Consider the following 22,993-nt stretch of genomic DNA (forward strand, 5'->3'; position numbering starts at 1 on the left):
TATATTATGAATGTAGTCTATTAGTGTTTGCTAGGCCTACCATGTGTAGGCCTATAGCCTTACTGCACACTCTGAATTAACTGGCGTTTGGCCATGTATGTACTGTAGATTGGGGCCTAATAAAATGGCCTATAGGCTAATTTAGTATCAATTACATTTTCGGGGGCCTTAAAAATAAAATGGCTGAGAATCACTGAGTTAAACTCTAGACTATAGTTAATTCACAGAATATGAAATAACGTTAATATCTTCTGCAGACAGTGCTGCATTCCTGACATTCCTGAGCACGTTCTTGAGCCGTGTCGTCTACGTACATCGGCTTTTAACCCATTCTGAAAGGGAACCCATTCTGGTGTTAGCATCATGTTATGCTTTACCTATTTGAAAATAGCAGATCTACAAGCTCATAGCGCGCCACCGAGTGGCGCGCTACGAGCTTGTAGGTCTGCTATTTTTGAAAATTCGAAGAACGACTGACATTTTTAGAATCTGATCTCAGGTCAGAATGGGTTAATCAGACCAGTGTGTGTCCAGTGGAAACCTCGTATGAATCTGATCTCAGGTCAGAATGGGTTAAAGGAGCAACATTGCATCATTTTGACTAGATGTTAGCTATGGTGCCGTATATTTCAGCCATGGCGTCTCCCCGTCGCTGTATAATGGTGGAGGAAACCCTGCTAAAGTCATTATACTGCATTTATTTTCTGTTCAGAATTATGTGCCGATACTTTAAGACGGAGGTGAGCAGAGGATTGAGTTGATCAAATAAAGTTAATTCAGTGAATTGTTTTTCCCTTACTGTGTTTTTCAATTAGCTCTCTAGAGAAAGACTATAGTCCTGAATGAAATGGAGTCGTTAAGAGTTATTTGCAGCGTAATTGGAAATGGGATTTTATTGGATTCAGATTTTCTTCTACTATAAATGTGCAAAATCTCTGTCTTTTTCCGTATCCCGAGAGGCATCCGATCGACCGACTTAAGCGCAGGCATCAGTGAAGACTCGAGGCAGTGCATTGCCCGGCGTCGAGTCGTTTGGAGTCATTGGCCAATACGGCCAATAGGCCGCATGGGCCGTACCACATAATATAGTGGACCTGTAATCAGATATGTTAAAGGACAACTTTGTTTTTGTTTTGTTTTTTTCAAGCAAGGTTCATGTTTTAGGTTGTTATTAGAGAAAGTAAAATATGAGTGTTTTAATATTTACTGCATTTCATTTGCTGTTTTCTTTCGTTTTGAGTGATTTTAGCTATTTCTGACAAGGAGTTGGCAATCTGTCATAAGCCTATGACGCACAGTATGGCAAGCCCCTAATATCCCCCTTCGCATTCAGTAGATCTCATGATCGTTTGTAGCCAAATGTAATTTCCTGGGGTCTAGTAGCACTATAGTAAATAGCAATATAGATATTGCGGGAAATATTGTTAAAAAAAACAACATATTTAGCCACTTGTTTGAATGCCAAAAATAGTTAAAATCACTCAAATTAAAGAAAGCAGCAAATTAAAAAAACCTAAAACATGAACCTTGGTTGGGGGGGGGGGGCACCCTCCAGTTAAAATCATTTTGGTCATTATTCCTATTCTTGAAATTCAAAAAGAGCACGTACAGGACAGGACAGGACAGCACAAATCAATTTGAAATCTAAAACTATAGGGCTTTTCTCCGGCTCACTTCTAAAGCAATTAAGCCTGCCTGAATCAATACTGCCTGAATTATGAATTCAAGTTTAATGACACCTCTAGGAGAAGTGTCTTTATGGGGCTGTGACAAGAACATTGATAATAATGGCCTATCATAGTGACTTGTTTTTATACACACGCACGGACGTTCCTGGAAAGTGTTCAGAGCAGCAGCAAGTTGGCTGGAGAGCAGTGAATTCATAAACGAGAGTGAATGATTGGACAGACTATAGGTCTAGGACATAATATCTCCAGAGCGTCTCTCTCTCGCCTGCTGACTGGACTGGACAGTCCATCAAAATGATGCCATGGCAAAGTGAGCGAGGAAAACATGGTGTTATTATTGGTCTCTGGGAAATAGGAGACAGTGTGGGAGCCAAGGGAGCTCAGAAGTCAGAGGCAGACTCGATTACAAACTTGTAAACTTTCCCCCTCCTTATCCTCTCACCTTTGAAGACTCTAAGCCTTACAAATCTGAGAGAGAAGAGGGAAAAGGGCAGCAGTCTCAGTTTAAACACGGTGCTGAACTGACGGCTGCTGTGTGTATGCGTCACACCACTCTAATGTATCACTCACTTCTCCAACAGGATACTGCAATGTTTGCTTAAACATTTTCAGAACCTCTGTTTACTCTACACACATACTGTATATTATGTCAGGCAACATTACTTTATAGGCTTTTCTTTCTCCGTAGATAAAAGTCAAACTGAAAACACAGTAGGGGTGACACTTTTCAATAAAGAGTTCTCATATCAAGATCCCTTTGGGTTGTTAGTAGCAAAGGGTGTAGCTGAGCTTCCAGGGTATATAATAGTAGCCGACGGTAGTCGAACTTAAAATTGGGCTGTGTAAAATAAAGTCTCATTGATTAGGGATGTCCAGATACACTTTTTTCGTTCCCGATCTGATCCTGATACCAAAATGTCTCTGTTAGCCGATACCGATACAGAATACCGATACCAGAGAATAATATTTATAATAAATAAATTAAAGAAACTGACTTATTTTGATGTCCACCGACCGGAAGTCAAGGGTTGACATTCGTCTAACTTGACACATATGCTATGCTAAGCTTTGACCGTTCAGCTGCGTTGCATTCTTCACACATTGGAGACTAGTAGGAAACCGCGCGAAACATGCGACAAAAGTCTGCAGGTGTGTTCTTTTATATCATAGTAGAGTTAATGAGCTTTTGAGCCATTCGAGTGAGCGCGCATACGTTATGCTGTGTGTGGAGAGAGGGAGAGAGAAGGGGAGACGAAGCCAACTCTATGGGCGGAGCAGAGCGGAGGTGTTTGTTTAGAGGCAGATATTTCATGTTGTGTTTATAGCCATCTAGCTATATATCTGGTGTTGTGTTTATAGCAAACGGCTAGTCCTCACTCATGTGCACTTGCAGTTTGGGCAACTCAAAAGCAAACTCCACATGCCCCAGCATTTTATTTACCTGGCATAGTGTCAACCCCTTACCCCTGTGTCGAATCGATGGTTAGACTGGCATACTGTATTCGCCGATACAGAATCGGGACATCTCTAATTCTGATGCACACTAATGTTTAAGTACCGGTATGCAGACTTTCCTGCTTATCCTTGAGATATAACATTTTGAAATGAACAAATATATTGCTTATGTATGTAAGAAATAATTACATAGTTTGCATAATGGTATAACATATCAAGTGTTAAAGTTAAATATGTCAGTGAAACTGTGAAGTTCACAACACGTTGTTTGTGACACCACTGTTACATTATAAAGTGATGCAACGTTTAGACTACAGTAGCTTCCATTTCCCAGTATACTCAGCATGAATGTTCAACAATAAGCAAAGCATAAGCAGAGCTACAGTATATACAGTACTCTCCAAAGGGCTATACCTTTCATTTTTTGTAGAACAAATAACTGTAACATCCTCCCAGTAAAGTATCCTCCCCAGACTTTTCACGGTCACCTTTAACGTGCTGTCCGCTCCCTGAAGAATTGCATCGTATACCTGCATCACCTTGCAGCCGCCCCTGATGGTTCAGACAGCAGGGTTACACCCGAAGGTTACACTGTGCAGTGTTGGTTCAACAATCCGAACAAGAATTTTCAAAGATGGCACTGCTGATGTGACGCTATATTAGCCAGCAGCAGGTGTTCCCTTCACAGCTGGTTAGCCAATGTTGATGTGAAATGCTGTCAAGCTTCAATGTCGGCTACCGGTTGTCTGTGGGAGAGAATTGATGTGAGGCGTTCTCTCTCGGTATCAAACACTGTACGGTGTGTGTGGTAGACACACTGGGTACTTCAGAATACAGCTCTAGAAGTATTTTTATGGTTTTATCCTCGCAGCAGTTTTTGCATTGACCTGTACTTTCGTTGAAATGTACCCGTTCTACATACTGTGAATACAATTTTTAATCAATCCACTGTAATTGTATCTCTCTTTTATGCCTATTGGCATTCAATACAAAACTATGTGACATTTTATGGACCACTGACATTGGTTCCTTCTTCCATGTGGTTTATCTAATTACTCAAAAAGGAGGTAGTTTCTTATGTACCTACTAATAACTATAGTGTTTTCCTTGGGGGGGGGGGGGCGACATTGACATACAACTTATGAATTATAGAGTCAATATCTATTAACATAAATAAATAAAAGCACTCATATACATACCTAATTGTATATTAGTTTGGTGCCAGAAAACAGGAAACCCTGTCACTCGTAAAACTTTCAACATCTACCAACTCTGCTGCTACCAGTATTTGTATTTTCAAATAGAGCACGGAAGTCTGACGTCAATATCGGTAAAGGGCGCAAATCCACTCTTTTATTTGCATTGTAGGGGATTTTAGATGGCCTCATATAATAACTGTGTTTGAAAAATAAACAAATCATCCAGGTTAGTTACGTTTTTCGCTAGAAACAGACTGTAGAGTGACTCGCAAACGATACAGAGACACCTCCCTGACAGCTTGTGTTATTATCTTTGGACCACAACGCATATATGAAATGATTTTAAGATGAGCCCATGTTCTCCATAGAGAAACTACTTCCGTGAACCAGGGGAATCGAGGGGACGTCAGGACTTGGTCAAGTGGCAGAGTGAAACGAGCACGTATCAGAACTCAATCAACCCCCTTCGTGCTTGGCATTAGATGGGAACATTTTGGGGAGTGTGAAGACTCCAAAGAAGGTGCTGCTACTGTAAGATTTGATTCATTCTGTCGAGTACAAGTGCAGAAGCACAGCTGCAGCGATAGAGAAATCACCGTCAATGTGAGCTTGTGCGGCTGACAGCATTGAGCAGCAATCCTAATGTCCTTTTTCAGAATAGTTTGGTATAGCTACTTTTGGCATTTCAGTACTGGTGTGGCGCCGCCATGAAGGTGTGTACTACTGTAGCTAGTACTGTATCTACCTATTCACATAAGGTCTGTGACTGTCAAATAGACATCCAGTATTCCGTATGCAGCCTACATAGAAACTAGAGAAATTTCTAGAAATTGACAATATTGTAAAGTGCAGTTGCCACTATGCTATTTGTGGGTTGCAGTTGCAGCTGTCATGACCCAGGGAATCTGTGGGGAACATGATTCCAGATAGCTGGTCGATTTGACGTAATAACCCATTCCAGTGCAAATACAATTCACTCCACCTGGGACTTGAACTCCCTACTAAAGCGCTATACAGTAGTCTACCCATTTTCTCCCAAACCATTCATTCTAAGGAATGGCTGAACATTTAACGGTAAAATATGTAGTATAAAGATTCTCTCTCACTCACTCACTCTCGCTCGCACGCATGCACGCACGCACAAATGCACGCACGCACACACACACACACACGTGATGTGTCTGTACTGTAAAGGTTGAGGCCGTAACAACCATTTACAAATCTTGCAAATATTCCCATTTCTTACTTTAACCAACAGTCAGTTTAGCCTTACACACACTGTACTATGGGATGAATGCAGAATCAAACTTAAGCGGATAAAGCTTCGCTATAGCTTCCTCAGAAGCAGCATTTACTTCATATTTGAAGACGTGATGCAAAAACAAATGTTTCCAAATATCTACCAGCCAAGACTGTTAAATTTGAACTGAATAAAACATTATTTAAACCATTGTCTGTATGCTAGTAATAGAATACAACTAGCACATCTGCAGTGGCAGCAAGGGTCTAACGACCGTCGGACTAACGACTGACCGTCGACCGTCGGACTAACGACCGACCGTCGGACTAACGACCGACCGTCGGAAGACCGACCGTCGGACTAACGACCGACCGGCGGACGACCGACCGTCGGACGACCGACCGTCGGACGACCGACCGTCGGACTAACGACCGACCGTCGGACTAACGACTGACAGTCGGACGACCGACCGTCGGACTAACGACCGACCGTCAGACTAACGACCGACCGTCGGACTTACCGACCGACCGTCGGACTAACGACTGACCGTCGGACTAACGACTGACAGTCAGACTAACGACCGACCGTCAGACTAACGACCGACCGTCGGACTTACCGACCGACCGTCGGACTAACGACCGACCGTCAGACTTACCGAACGACCGTCGGACTACCGACCATCGCGGCGGTCGGGTGTATTGGATTTCACCCTGCAGTGGTTTGCTACCCTACTATACCTTTTTCATCAAGACCCATTATTTATTCTGCATTTGAGCCACCGACCACCATTTGATGAGATTTAGGTGCGATTCATACTCCTATTTTAGAGCCTACAAATGTGACATCATTTGAGGTTCCGAGGGGCGGGTACCGTCCTAAAGTCGGCTCTTCGGTGCTACCGAAAATTTCTGACGAGCCAAAATCATTGCGGCACTACAGCGGTAAAATAGCCGGAGTATGAATCGGCTCTTAGCCTCTCAGACACAAGACTTTAGGAAAATAACAATTCTTCTACATTCTCTAATTGTGTAGACTTCTTGTAAATTAAGTAATTCAGGTGTTTAACAATAATGTAACTCTCTCAAGAGTTAAAGATCTATAAGGGTCCATTTGACTACCAACTCTCCACCATTTAGCTGGGGACCACCTGGAACTCCCTCAATGACCACTGGTGGTCCCCGCCCCGGAACACTGATTGAAAACTACTGTATTATACCATTGAGAAATGTAGATCCTGGTGTCGGGGGATGAGACACGTGACCTCCACCTTGACAACTATAGTACTAACTGAAGCTCACAAATGCACAAATCCACTGGCCAAGAGGTGATTTGTTCTTAATGAGATATGTTGGTCTCTCATGCTGGAGAAACAGGTTCGAATCCCGGGTATACGATATTAAAACCGACAGCTTGCAGCTTCAACAAAGGATTGGAATTAACAGGCTTCCAGAATTCACGTTTGGCATCAAAGCAAGTCTCTGGTGCCAAAACAATATAGACAGAGCACAACAAATGACCACATAAAGGAAGCGTGAACCAATAATTCACTGTGTAAATGTCCCTGTTTTCCAGGTCTTGGCTTGCCATTCACTGTCGTGGTGGTGAGTATAGGAAACAGCGAGCGAGAGCGAGGAAAGGAACATGCTTGGCTGACATGCAACGGGGAACCCCACGGCTACGATGCTTGTTCCATACACGGTGCGGGACACCCAGCTGGGCATCATCAATGGTGCCATGAACCAGTTCTAACTGTGGGTGAGGAGCACAGCCTGTTCTTATAACCATTCAGGTTCAGTTCTAGTCAAAATATAAGGATGCATATTCAACTAAGACGGACAAGGAATTTAAAGATGGATTGATTGCCGTGAACCCCCCCCCCCCGTACCTTAAAAAAGTGTTAAGATTTCACACATGGTTTTTATAAAAGTTCATTAAGTATAGCTAGTTATCACCTTAGCACCACCCACCTGAAGTTGAGGGGTTATTAGGGGAGGCTTTCAGCTTTCAGGAAAACAAAAATACACAGGGAAGACATATTTGAATACGAGTAAGACGCGCAAACGCGGGAAGCGAACGCAGCTCGTACATATTTGGGTTTTGGACGTATAGCTGCTTTGGGGACTCCTTTTGTGCCCATATATGGAGCTGAGTGGACCTGGCCCCTTTTGTGCCCATATATGGAGCTGAGTGATTGCTGATGCAACACACTCCATAATTGGATAGCGGGACAGACAGACAGACAGACAGACAGACAGACAGACAGACAGACAGACATGAACTGCTAGGTCTCATAGTAAGTGCTCACTGCGTTCGCAATGATATTAACATGCACACCTGGGGGCCTATTAGAGTAATGTTAACTCCATAGACACATAAAAAACGAATTCATCAGAAGATGGTGCTGTGTACCAATACTCTTCCCCCAGCACTATAATAGATTCATTCACTGGTCTGTGAAATTCCCTTACCGCTTTTTCATAATTGGAGGAGGGTTTCCAATGCAAAGTATTGTCCATGTAAACAAGTCTCATCTGTTACACCTCAACGCTTAAGAAACTGCATAAATATACCTCAAGTCCCATTTCTTTGTCAGTAGAAAATGGAGTAGTGTTGCCCTGAGATGCACTCACAGCGAAGCACATTTCAACTCACAGCTCTTGTTTTAAATGCATTATTATGATTGACAGGTGCAATTATGAGACAACCTTTTTCCACTGTTTTTAATAGAAGTATTAATTACAGGTGTATTTTACAAAGCTTGCATTTACAGAGCTTGCATTGTTGTTCTCAAAGGTAGCACACGTTATTTCCGTTGGTTAAAATAAGTGTTAAGAAGCTCTATATTGTGCTAGTACTCATTGCTATAGAGTGTTTATTCAGTAACAGGAGTCTCCATGCCTCTCCAGCCTTTTATCAAACAGAAAATGCATTTTCAGAAACTGAAATTGGGATACCAATTTTATCCAATCAGGATATAGAACGCAGTCAGGAATCAGGATACAGATTAAACACACCATAAAAATTAAGTTCATGAATAGCGAGATAGCTACTCTCTCCTGATTGGCTGAAATGTTGTCACCTACCTGAAAATGAATGTTCTGTCTATTAAAGAGCTAGATGGAGAGACAGGGTTAGTGAACAAACACTATATAGCAATGATTACTCTCAGAATAATCACTTACCCTATCCCTATACGAGTTGCATAACCTTTAAATGCAAACCACAGACAAATTTCAGTGTAGCACACTATTGCCAGCACAAATCCATACAGTACTAAAATATTTAGCTCATTTGTCAAACATAATGCCCCATTGAGTCTACATTCAAATTTCCATTACAGTTCTAGTGTTTCTGTAAAGGTTATGCCACACGTAAATATACTACAAACATATTATCTATAAGAGGGTTGGTGTGTTAATCTGTGTGTGTTTGTCTGGAGCCAAATTGGGAACCCATTGGCAAATAAATGAAACTAGATAAAGTGCACTGACTAGATAAAAGGGCACAGGTCTCCACCAGGGCAGGTCAGGTTGTGGCCACACAGACAGACAGACGGACACACACACAATACACACACACGCAAGCACGCACACAGAGTGCAAAACATACTCTCTCTCTCTCTCTCTCTCTACTCTATTATTGTCACGTCATTATGATCCAGCACTATATATGTTCCCTTTTTTGTGAACCTTTAGCGTGATACTGTCTCGTGTCGAGTTATCGTTGTTTTGTGTAGATTCATCAGAGATCAGATGACAGTGGGAAATGAATGAAAGAATATTCAAACAGTATAGGCTTTTGACGATAATAATAATAATAATTCAGAAAGAATTTATAGCTTGGTCCATCTATTGTCTTTATACCAACAGGTAATGCCGAGCCACACAACCAATCCTGGAGATGCCGAAGAGAAGAGACATTCTTGCCATCGTGTTGATTGTGCTACCCTGGACGCTGCTCATCACCGTTTGGCACCAGAGTGCTATCGCTCCCCTCCTCGCCATCCGCAAGGGTATGTGCCACCACACTCCATGCAAAATGTGACCGGCTTTATAGCAGGGGTTCCCAAACCTTTTCATGTCAAGGACACCCAAATTGACACAAAGTAGCCCGTGGACTGCCATTTGAAAAGATATGCCAAGGAACGCCGTAATAGAAGAATGTTACGGCTCTAGCCGTGATTCACAACCTGCTTAATCTTAAGGACCCCCAGTTTGATATGCATTAAGGCTATAAGGACGCCCATTTAACCCATTCTGACCTGAGATCAGATTCATACGAGGTTTCCACTGCATGGACGCACACTGGTCTGATTAATTCTGACCTGAGATCAGATTCTAAAAATGTCAGTCGTTCTAAGATTTTTCAAAAAATAGCAGACCTACAAGCTCGTAGCGCGCCACTCGGTGGCGCGCTATGAGCTTGTAGATCTGCTATTTTTCAATAGCTAAAGCATAACACGATGCTGACACCAAAATGGGTGCCCGGTCAGAATGGGTTAATGGCATTTCTATCTCTGAGACCCCAATTTACATTGTAACATGTTAATTTAACTCTCAGAGTTACAGACCCATTAGTCCGGAGCTAATCGAGCTAGCTCCATTTGGTTCCAAACTATCATTTAGCTATGGGGACCCCCCATGGAACTCCCTCAATGACCCCTGGGGGTCCCCGGACCCCCACTTTGGGAACCACTGCTGTATAAAAGCATAGCAGTGGGCGTGGTTTTCTGGACCCACTGAAAAATTGGCCATTCATTTTTCCCATAGAGATCTACAAAAATATTTAAATATTTAATTATTTTAAGCCTATAGAATCCAGCCATCCAGGATCCTGGTGAATCATGACCATAACACCCTTGATTCTGTGAAGAAAGAAAAAATGAAAACCGCTATACTAAAGGGTATTTATTAAATATAGTGAATCATGTAATTAATAATATTTTTTTTTCCTTTTTTTAAAGGTTTTATGGTTTTATGGTCATGATTCACCAGGATCCCCGATGGCTTCATTCTAGCCTTAAAATAATTTATATAAATATTGTTGGAAAATCTCTATGGGAAAATTGAATGGCCTATTTTTCAGTGGGTCCAGAAAGCCCCACTCACTGCTATGTTCTATAGCAGTGGTTCTCAACCTTTTTATACCAAAGTACCACCTCAGAAAATACCTGGCTCTCCAAATACCACCATAATAACGATTTCAACCAATTGCTTGTACTGTACTGTACTGTACTGTACTGTACTGTACCACAGGTTGAGAATCACTGCTAGCAGGCCACTGTAGCAGTGTAGCACTTTTAATTGCATGCATGTTCCTGCCGGTCTTTCATTTCCCCCTAAAACCTGATTTAAATATAATACATATTTTTAATAGCCAATCTAAAAGGTCATAACGAGTTGCATCACAAGCAGATGGCAAGGTATAAATTATGCATGAGAGGAATAAAGGCTTTTCTCTCTTTTAAAGCATGACAGATTATAAGAGATTAGACTTTTCTATACGCTGTATTACAACAAAAGGAACAACATGTCTACAGTATTAATGCATGATACTGTAAATGCAGGATAATGGAATGGGGCTTTGCATCCGTTGAGGGTTAGTGACGTGCGAGTCGGACGAACGCGCCGTTGGGAATATAGTGCGATGTCGGACCAATGACACGGCACCGCTTCTTCAATGTATCATGCAGGGCCCTTGAAACCTAAACGCACGACAGGCTGTGCGTTTAGAGGCCATTTGTCACAAAGACCATCACCCTCATCAGATCTTAATAACAATTGAACACTCACAGTTAAACAAGAATGACTCGTTCATGAGCAGCTCAGTTTGTGCCTCAGCCTCAGCTCACGGCTTCACGTTGCTGCGTTCAGTATGTCTGCAGCCAATACGGCTTCACGTTGCTGCGTTCAGTATGTCTGCAGCCAATACGGCTTCACGTTGCTGCGTTCAGTATGTCTGCAGCCAATACGGCTTCACGTTGCTGCGTTCAGATTATGGGTTTTATGCCGTTCAGACTATGGGTTTTATGGGTAAGTCTCCCATTGGCTTAGAGGTAGCCTAGAGGCTGAAAACGTCTCCACTACGATTACTAGGTAGATCAACATGTTGTCCAGCCACTTTTCAAGCAGCTGGCAAAAAACAGCGTCAGTATGGACTGTCTGAATGCAGGATAAGGAATCGAGCTTAAGGATACAACCCTATTAAAACACTCTGAGCGGCCAAGACGGAGATCTCCGCCATATCAAATAATTTACGTCTAACTCCCAGGACGGAGATTAATGAAAAGACGGAACATTACTCGTATCATAACAGAGCGCACCAGTCTACAGCCTTGGGGGCAACATTCGATTTTCATTTCCGGGTTGGGACGTCATCCAAAGTGTTCCCCCCCTCCATTTGAATGGATGTGATAACAAATCTTAAAACGTGAATAACTATAAATCAATGACTCCAATACTAACCAAAGATTGTGTTTTTTGACGGCCCGTCGCGGTCCCGTCGCTAGTCGTGTTAGAAGTAATCACACCTCAGTTGGTTGTCGATCTCCTCGGGTGTCTTTTGGCTTACATGCTATTATATCTAGCACTATCCAAGATAGTGGTGCCGTGCCACCTTGAAATGGGCTCTGAAGCTGCAAATCGCAGAGTACATTGATTTAATGGTTCCAATTTTGTGTATTATGGGGGATAATTCAGCATACAAACCTGTGAAAAATATACACTATATTATACATTGTGTGTGACACATTTTTCTTTATAACACTGCATTAGCCTACTACAAACGACTGGCCCCTATACACTCTGTCTATGTTGCTCATTAGCATTGCACTGCATCCACACCTGATCCATTAACACACAGTGGACCAATCTATTCCGAGCTTGTGCTTTGAGTGCAAAGTGACACAAACACAAAGCAGCATGCATCAGTTTCAGAACAGCATCTCACTCATCTCTTGTCCATCTCACAATCTGAACTCGCCTCCACCTCGGACACTCAAAAGGGAACGCAAATCAATTTCATAGCTCCTTTAAATTACCACTCTCTAGAGCTCTCATATCTCTCTCTCTCTCTCTCGCACCACAACAAGAGTACTGCAAACCAGTGTAAATTGTCAGTAAGCTGCACCATGTACACAACCAAATTGGAGAGACAGTAAATCAATAGAACTGTTTTCCTCCTATATATAACGTTTGAAGTGGAAGTTAAGTGGAATAACAAACAAAAACAGGGTTTACGCCTAATGACCCACAGGCGGTTTCTTTTTAGTGTGGTTGCCCTAATAGGGCAACCAGACTATTGTTATTGTAAACGAGCGATACGTTGCCGCACTACTCCTCCCACAGTTTTTGCCGCACACACTCGAGCCATATGTCAAATTGACCGGCTTCATCGGGAATCATGTGCTTGTATTTTGCTAAGAGATCCGTTGTATAGTTTAATTGATATTAATGAATTAGTTCTCCATAGACTTATAATGGGGAAATCGAAGACTAAATGTAAGTATTTTTTCCCATTGGAGACCGTAAGCGACATATTTACAAGACTTGGGAGGGGGGTTCATAATAATTATGAAAATTAATTTAAAAGGAATTACATCAGTCATGATCATGTCATCAGTCAGATCATGTCTGTCTGTGTGTCTGTCTGTCTGTGTCATGATCTGTCAGATTACAAAAGAAAGGAAAGAGAAGTATGACTAAGACACAGAAGTGGTCAATGTTATCCTCAACTTCATATTGACATCTGTTGTCCAGATCATATCTCACAGCAGGGCTGCAGGGCTGAATCATTCAGGCCGCGGTAGTCAAGTCATACACCCAGCCAGGCCACCCTATCGCTATTCTCACACACTAGTACGTTTGGATTACAACAGAGCCATAGAGTATAGACAGAGTTGCGACATTGAGGGGGCAGAAAACAGCCCGGTCACGTGGTTATGTACTCACGCGAGCCCTATCGACTACAATACATTCCGTAAACTTCCGTATTTCAAAACTCTGTACTTATGCCAAATATTGCGATATCGATACGATATACGATATTACCGTTAAAATTTCATATTCTACATTTTAAGTGTTGCAACACTTTTACATACTGTACACGCACGCACACACACGTGTGGGGATTGAAAAACCATAAAACCTGGGTGATATATTCTACTGTATGCTATCAAATTGTATGTTTATTCATGCAGCATAGTACTGTAGTATATTGGTGTTATAAGATGTATGTTATACTTTAGCTATTGAAAAATAGCAGATGCCACGCTACGAGCTTGTAGGTCTGCTATTCGTGAAAATGTGGTGCAAATCTTTGAATATATATATTCTGTCAAAGCGATCGTTTTTAACTCAATTTTTGCTTCATGGGGGGTCCCTGGAACAACATATTTTCAATTAAATATATTTTTGGGGTCCTTGACATGAAAAACTTTAAGAATGACTGACAGAAAACTGACATTTGCAGAAATGTCTTCAGGTCTAAATGGGACCGGACCGCATCTCCAGCATGCATGATATGATCTACTGCACCACGGATATGTCAACATGAAGTCGAAATGAGTCATAGTTCTCTCTTTTTGTCATCAGTTTCCTCCTTTGAGTGATAGTAGCCGTATAGTAGCTTTTCGTGCTGGGGCTCTTTACCGTTTGTCGCAAAAACATGGGGGTTAAATCCCCTCCGAATTACTTAAACATGATCTAACGTGTGACTTGAAACTGTAATTGTCTGGCAATATTAGCGGGAGGGGCATATGTAAGACACTGCAATGCAATGCAACCACACTCTGCAATTTTTTTAAATTGCGAAATTTCTAGTTTTAAACCTGCTTTGGTGGGATTTATCTCAGCTATTAAGATATAGTATAGTGTAAAGCATAGTTAATCACAGATTAGCATGTCACAATTGTCTGTCTTTCTTTCTGACGGGGCTAACGATTTGGCATTTAACTACAGTATCTGTATTGTCCTCAGGTAGACCGCCTCCATCTGCTATTAAAAAAGTATTTGCTTTTTTTTTTAGCTCCCCTTAAAATGAGGCGCTTGCGATTTTGGCATTGTTTGTAGCTGGCACTGCTGGCAGCCCATGTCTAACATCTGGCCATCAGCAGATTGTGCAAATCTGTGGCACAAAAGAAAGTCGTCTTTATGTTTGAGGTGCGAATGGTGCTCAAGCAGAGCAGTGATAAAGAATTCCATTAGGCCGTGGCACATGAGGGGAGAAATTAGCAACCTTAATGATTCTATAATTATTCTATCCGTCATAGCAGCCTATTGGGGCCACTGATTCATACAATTTACTATTTGGGAAAACACGCTGTATATGCCGCTACCAATTTGCACCTGATTAGCTATTGTTAACTCTCCAAGTTAGTTGTGCGATACTTTGTGCTACACTTAACCTCAGTTAGCCTCTGTGAGATTTAATGATTTATTACACTTTCTCCCCATCACTTAAATAAGAATTAAAGGATGTATCAATAAATCTCATAACAAAATGAAAAAGCTACAACTGCTGCTGTGTGTGTAAAATAATGCAGTACATTGCTACACCCATGCATAAGTACAGTACAGTGAATGCTAGGGGGATTTTGTAGGCTTATAGTAATAATATAATACCCCGGAAAGCAAAGTTGTAAAGTTAAGTATATGTGGCACATACTGTTGTAGTGGCACTGACACAACACAGCAAACAATTCAAGAAAACACACTGTATACAGTGTGTTTTCATTATTGTTAGTCACAGATGAATGAAGTGGACATGCAGGATAGGCATTATAGGGCTGCACAATATATTGAAAACGCATCATCATGTATCATCAATTAGAAGAAAATGTTTTACGCGGAGCAGTGAGAAACTGAATTGCTAAGCTGGCGGTCAATAGCAGCTCTAGCCAGGTGCAATGGAAAATATACAGTAATCAATTATTTTTTTCCCCCCCAGTTTGTGCATACAATACACTGCCATGGTTTATGGGTCCTATGTTAGCAGCAAACCTAAGGCAGGGAAAGACATTAAAACTGTATATGTTACTTCAGTATTTGTTTACTTATCGCGAGTCATGTCATCATCGCATATCGCATGTTTTCACAATATGGTGCAGCCCTAATAGGCATCATCATCACTCCCAACCCTTTGACCCCACATGTCTTTGTCCATCCAGCTAGCCATGTGTTGTGTCCTCTCACAGTGCCTGCTTTCGCTTTTTGCAGCCTGTCACCACCTAGTAAAAGAGCTCTTTATCATACCAGAGAGGCTTGCAGTCCACCGACACCGGCTCTCAGGTACACTTTACACCCCCCCCCCCATTGGGTTTGAGTCACCTGAGGAAAACAATACAGAGGGGCAGGCCCAGAGGCGGGTTAACGCCCGTTTACATGTGCTCTTCCCCACAGATGACGGTGCAGGCGATGGCAAGAAGGACGCGGCGGGCGGCCTGACGCAGGACTCCAAGGAGTACTGCTCTTCCTCCTCGGACAAGGACATCGTGGAGGTGGTGCGGACGGAGTACGTGTACACGCGGCCGCCGCCCTGGTCCGACGTGCTGCCCACCATCCACGTGGTCACGCCGACGTACAGCCGCCCCGTACAGAAGGCCGAGCTGACGCGGCTGGCCAACACCTTCCTCCACGTGCCCAACCTGCACTGGGTCCTCGTGGAGGACTCGCAGCGGCGGACGCCGCTGGTCACGCGGCTCCTCCGCGACACGGGCCTCAACTACACGCACCTCAACGTGGAGACGCCGCGGAACTACAAGCTGCGGGGCGACACGCGGGACCCTCGCATCCCCCGGGGGACCATGCAGCGGAACCTGGCCCTGCGCTGGCTGAGGGAGACCTTCAACGCCAACAGCAGCAGCAGCCAGCCGGGCATCGTGTACTTTGCGGACGACGACAACACCTACAGCCTGGAGCTGTTTGAGGAGGTTAGTGGTGGTCCACACGCGCAGCGAGTATATAGGCCTCACGGAAATGCCCCTCATGAGAGTCATGATACCAGCTTGACATCGTGCTGCCTTTTTTAGGGTCTTATGGTTATTTTATATTCACTATAACACAACATCACCATCAGCCTGGAGGCATTTCAAGAGGCTAGTGATGGCATTCCAGTAACCTCATCTTTATATAATACTCATTTTCAATCAGTATCACTTATTTCAGGCCCAATGTGTGTACAGTAGAAAATACCAGAGGTCCACGATGCCCAATAGCTAGTGCATGCAGGCCTGTGTGTGTATTGTTTTTAGATGTTTATTTTATATCACAACATAATTATGGTATAAAATAAATAACAACATATTTCTACTTTGTATACTTTTATATTCACATTGAATGCATTAGATTTGGAGTGGGCTTTGTTGTAGAGAAGATCAAATATTGTGCTTCAAGCAACAACACCTCACGCGCACACACACACACACACACACACACACGCAGCTATTCATTATACCGGTATGCGACAAGCTGTCAGCATTGTTCCCATTTTAGTAAACAACACTTCAGCTGCACCAGCGACACCGGTCCTCATCAAACAGCATTATTGTTTTGGATCATTAGCAGTGTGCTGTTGATAAGAGGCAGAACATAATGCATGCCGCTGACTCATTCTGTGGATAATACTCTGCAGTAGCTATTAGCTAATGCATATTCATGTTGGTAACCAAATGGGGACCAACATGACTGAACCGTGGCATATACAGTAACAACTTCTAGAGCACTGGTTCTTTTGTAACCCATTTAGTACTGAGGCCGATTCTAAAAAGCCTTCCTGACCTAAGTTTTCTGAAAAACGTATGTTATATATATATAAACATTTATGTTGCTATATACTTACATAGTAGATATATGTAGGCCTACTGTACCAAAATGGGTTCCCGTCTTGAAAGGTATATATGGATACAAAAAGGGGTTCCCACGTGTTTCCGAGTGTGGAAACAACACGGACCAGTAATTGTCCATTTGATTCCAACTGTGCAATCAGAATCAGAATCAACTTTATTGTCACATCAGGTTAACAGGTGTGCAAACTTCTTTTTGGCTATTTCCATTAAAAAAAGAAGGAATAATACGAGGAGAGGCAGGGGCAAGGAGAAAAGAGAGAGGTACAAATAAATAACAATAAATGTCTAGTGTCCTGAAGTAACTACACACAAAACTGCAAAAGGAAATCGGTGTAGAGGGGAAAAAAAGAGGGGGTCAAATGCCTTTAGCAAGCATGGTCAGCGATACATACTACTACAGTACACTGAATGACCAGAGAAACGTGCAGGGGCTAAGTAATGAGTACATCCATCTTGACATCACTTGAATTACCTGCAGCAGATGTGGTCAAGGCTCTCTAGGGTATTATAGGCTCGGGCCTTGTTAGTAGTGCGGACAGGAGAGGCGGTGGTAAATGGAGTGCTTGGATATTGACGGCGTCTGTCATTACCTTTCTCTGGGAATGAGCTCGAGTGCTCCGTCTATCTCACTCTCTGTGCTGCACTATTCCATCACCTCTCCAACAAGACTATTTATGGGCTGGAGTAACAGCCCTTAGGGGGGCCAATGCAGGCAGAGAGAGGGTGTTGGAGAAGGAGGAGAAGAAAAGAGGCAGAGGAGAGCTTCGATAGAGGGAACGGGGAAGGCGAGCAGGTGAGAGAAGAGAGAGAGAAACAATCACTAGATGGTTAGTGCTCTCTTAGTGAGCATTCAGCGAGGACCACAGTTTGAATCTGACTCTGTCTCACGTGTCTCTCCTCTCTCTGCCCTTGGTTTCCTGTTGTAACAGCCGAAAATATACCCCCCGTCCAGCCAAACTCTAACCAGGGTTTAAGTGGGCTAGCCTGTTTTTATATTGAGTGTAAAACAGGATAGTCCAGTTTATACTAGGGTCATCTGAGTTCCCAGAAGGTTTATGTTTCACCACTAGGAGGGGGGGGGGGATCTAGGGGATCACGTGGTCGGAAATTGGGGCTAATCACGTCATTTTCAAATGATCAGAATCGGATCGGGAGCAAAAAAACATGATCGGGACATCTCTAGTATCAATATACTGTACATATCATGATGACAAAGAGAGAGTCAACCAGGTGCTCGATGGAGGTGCAATACAAGTAAAAAATAAAGTGTACTGGTGCTACAAAGATCCGTGGCACTGGAATACTAGAAAAAAAGGCAGCGATCCGAGCACTCAAAAAGGTAAAAATGAGGAGAGGGTGGATAAAAATCAAGGGACTTTATTTAGAAAAGTTAAAAAAAACAGCCAACATGTTTCGACTCACAGGAGTCTTCGTCGGGGCAGGTGCTCTGATGAAAACTACAAATAAACTCATTGATTGACATACAGAATGAAAAACACAATGAGAGTATAATCTGGACTAGAGAGATGTTACTTAGAAATGCATTACTAAAATAATTATGAAAAATAGGGTATAGTCTGGACTGGTCAAGAGATAATCTGTCCTGTTTTATACCCTGGGGTATAAAATAGGCTGTCCCACTTTAACCCCGGGTTTGTTTGGCTCTTACACAGTCTCGCTACATGTCGAAACAATAACTTTAAAAACAGAAAGACGAAAGAAATGGGGAGAAAGGAGGCGAGAGAAAGGGAGAGTGGAAGTAGACAGGTGCTAGGTTTGATTGATTGATTGATCGATTGAATGCAATGAGTACAGGGTACAGTGAAACAGAAATGTAATCGGTACAAGGTACAGTCAAACACACATCCAATGGGATCACCGAAAAAAGTCCTTGCGGTCTTGTTTCCATTCAGGTCCCACCCTGGGCAAGACCTACGTATGAAAAGACTATCAGCAGAAGTTGCGGGATTTTAGTATCGCCCAACGAAATGACGTCGATGCTTTACAAATCAGTTTACATTCTCCGCGAATGAAACAAGTGTTGTGATTGGTCGGGGGAAAATATCGTATCTGGGGGAAATACATTTTGACGGATGTTCCGGAGGATACATCCGCCGATAGCTTCTCTGCCTTTAACGTTGTGACCAGGCTTTTCTTTTCGCAGATAAGTAAGCCTGGGACCGATCGAGGCTATTCAGGTCCTGGGTAAAAATCCTTTGATGTCGGCAGTGCCTGCTAGCCTCGTTACAGGCAGCACTTTACCCCGTTTTCTTGGTACTTTTACTTGACCGCTTACCCTGTTGTTGGTTAACTAGGCTTCATGCAGCTTACTGTACTTCGATCTCGCACTTTGAAAGTAACTCCGGATAAAGAGCAGCTGGTGACAGTAGATACTCACAGCAAACATTCAGCTGTTATCACCGAGGGAGCAGGTGTTAAGTCCCGGCTCCTCGAGTAAGGAGACAAGGGGTGAAGCGGCGCGATGTGCACGCTGCTCTGTGATAAAAGCTGAGATCCGACACACACACATGTGCCAATAGAATCACCGCATGGAGTGTCGGTTACACGTTCCACTTTAGGCTTTCACAGTACTGCACAAGTAAATAAACAGAATGTGTCCTGCTGTATATGTCTATGTATGACATTTTACTAAACTGGTCTTTTGGTTCCAGTATCACTTCACTGAACTATAAGGGAGCACGCTAATGCTTTCAGTGTGACCAAATGCAATGAATGCTTAACCCATTCTGAACGGGAACCCATTCTGGTGTTAGCATCATGTTATGCTTTAGCTATTGAAAAATAGCAGATCTACAAGCTCGTAGCGCGCCACTCGGTGGCGCGCTACGAGCTTGTAGATCTGCTATTTTTGAAAAATCGAAGAACGACTGTGACATTTTTAGAATCTGATCTCGGGTCAGAATGGGTTAATCAGACCAGTGTGTGTCCGGTGGAAAGCTTGTGTGAATCTGATCTCAGGTCAGAATGGGTTAATTTGAACAGGGAGGTAAGTGTGCTCTTTTAAGGCTCTTTTTAGGTCAGACTTTTGTCCACGGGGAGCTTTGTTCCAGTGAAGGGGCATCGACGGCACAGACGAGACTCCACACTCCACAGCGAATTGTGGAAAATTAAAATAGTTCATGAAATATGCAGGAATCCCACAGTTCAACGTCCACAACCCAGTAAAGGGCAGCATGAATTATTAAGGTTTCATAAGAAATGCTTATGTTGCCTCTCCAAGCCACAAAGCGTATTTACTGCACACCTTACTCATTCCCCATGCTCTGTGTTCACAACCATCTGCATACCCCACTATACAGTGCACACGCGCACGCGCACACGCACACACACGCACGCGCGCGCACACACACACACACACACACACACACACACACACACACACACACACACACCCCCCCCTGTTTAAATATCTTCATTTTGGACAAGGATAATGCTCCCTCAGTGGTACTGTAGGGACAGTTCAGTTTTAGTACACCTCCCTGTCTCCATCGCTGACATTGTGAACATTACCAGTCTCCCCTCTTTCATCCAGGTGCCGTGCATTGATTAATGCACCTGGATGTTTGCCTTCTTTCCCGTTTTAGAGTTTAGGATTTGTTCCCTTTGTTCCTCCCGGCTGACTTCAGAAACGATGGCGCCTTGTCTCTGTAGAGACCCATGTGCCTGTGCTCCACTAAATGGAGCAGGCAACGGTGCGAACACGCACGCACGCATTGTATATCAAACACGAGCACGATTGGACAGCGAGACACACACACACACACACACAAATAATACATACAACATTAAACAAATACTCACTCAAGCAGCACAGCACATGCATGCACACAAATAGGAAAAGTCAGCACAAGCATGCATGTACATGCATCCTCCCAAGTGGTATTGTAGTTTCAATCGCTTGGCAGTCAGAGGAAGAAAATTATTGTTTTCCTTTTTTTTTCTTTTACTGTTTTGCTCGATCCAAGACTCCCACAAGAGTCAGCAGCCAGAACTCTAACATTTTTACTCTAGAAGATAGGGAAGTGACAAGTCTCCTGACAACGCTGGCAGATAGTCTGATTTATTCAGTATACAGCCACATCCACGAGAGAGTATAGGCATTAGATACAGATGCAACATGGACAGGTGCCTGTCCTGGGATCAGTATAGTTTATATATGGACAGACTAGGAGACAGGAGGAGGAGAGGGCTGAGACATATTATTGCTGACAAATATCTATTAAAAAAATCACTAACATATTGGTCAAGGATTCAAGCAGCAGTAACAGACCGGCTAGTCTCACACATGCACACAACTTCACATTCTGTACACCACCCACACATGCGGTGAGTGCGCACGCATGCACGCACTCACCTTGCTCTCTCTCTCCCTCTTTACACCCTTAACACCCACAGCTTGTTAAATGGAACTATCCTGCCAAATCTTATCTGGGTTGCTGGCACCATTGCTTTCACTAAAGTGAAAACGTGTTTCTGAACCCCTAGATTCCTCATGAGTCCCCCCCCCCCCCCCCCCGTCTTGCTCCGATGCACTTCAGACTCTTGTGCGCTGACCGTACAGCGGCTTACAGACAATATCACCATGTGGAATATGGACTATATCTCGTTCTTCTAAGCAATAGGATTTTTCCCTCTCCTCATTACTGTATATATATATATAAAGAAAAACTTTTATTACAGTGCAGCTCTTGCTGCCAATGCTGGAGCAAATAATTATTACAGAGAGGCACACAAAACAAAAGAGGATCTTTTGATGATGTGAGATTGAAGGATGGGCGGGTAGGGTATACCTTTTTTACTTTGAGAACATCCTTTTCTCCTGCTCTGCACTACAGATTCTTTCCAAGGGGGCGGTTACAAAAAGATTCAAACGAACTCTATTGGTTAGACCTACAGTACAACCAATGAGAGCAGCGCAGTCCAACTTGGTTATAACGGATAGAGCGCGGACCAGGTGCGACCCGCTATTCATTTCAATGGAAGTTGCTCAGTGGCGGTTTGAAGCACCCGGAAGACTGCCGGAAGTATACCATTATAACTCAATGGCTCGAGCGAGCGGAAATTGGGAGCTGTCTCAAATTTGAGGTCTGGGTTGACGCACATTATGCACACGACGTCACTGAACGTCCAGCCACGTCCATGAACATCGCGGAACGTGCTGCAGTTCCAGCTTTGGCCAGTAGGTTAGTGGCAGCTTCAACGTTGACCAGCTGTTCTGGGGGCTTAATTGCGTACGTCACAGGTGATAAGCACGCCCCATATTTGCACGCAGGGCCCTGGTTGGTTATGTTTCCAGACGAACATGGTTGGTTCCACACTACTGCGGTGCCGCGAAATCCTCCCACAGTTGAACGGGCCAGGCTTAACACTTATGATGCTGCCAGAGTTTGTCAAAATAAGGGCGCTAGAGTGCTAAGCAGATGGGCAGATTCTACTGCCTTCCATTTTAATCTTCCATTACTACCTCGCGCTACCTCGTCTGATCTCTCTTTAGAAGCGTTAAGATTCCAAACGAGATGCGTGGATACTGGATAAGTGAGAAATTAGG

The 22,993-nt window shown here is 43.3% G+C and overlaps 1 protein-coding gene across 3 annotated transcripts in view; it reads left to right on the forward strand.

Moving 5' to 3' along the window:
- Positions 1–22,993, forward strand: part of b3gat1a (beta-1,3-glucuronyltransferase 1 (glucuronosyltransferase P) a) — a 50,899-nt gene that overhangs the window by 19,051 nt on the left and 8,855 nt on the right. Inside the window, exons 2-5 of one of the 3 annotated variants that reach the window (XM_080772510.1) lie at positions 7,155–7,337; positions 9,452–9,594; positions 15,797–15,868; positions 15,980–16,509. In XM_080772510.1, coding sequence (XP_080628636.1) covers positions 9,483–9,594; positions 15,797–15,868; positions 15,980–16,509 — 714 coding nt within the window. In that variant the 5' untranslated portion in view covers positions 7,155–7,337; positions 9,452–9,482. The remainder of the gene's footprint in view (positions 1–7,154; positions 7,338–9,451; positions 9,595–15,796; positions 15,869–15,979; positions 16,510–22,993) is intronic. The other 2 variants (XM_080772511.1, XM_080772512.1) reach the window with 2 other exon arrangements.

The sequence above is a fragment of the Protomyctophum bolini genome (assembly GCF_963924005.1).
Source record: "Protomyctophum bolini genome assembly, chromosome: 9".
Taxonomy (NCBI): Eukaryota; Metazoa; Chordata; class Actinopteri; order Myctophiformes; family Myctophidae; genus Protomyctophum; species Protomyctophum bolini.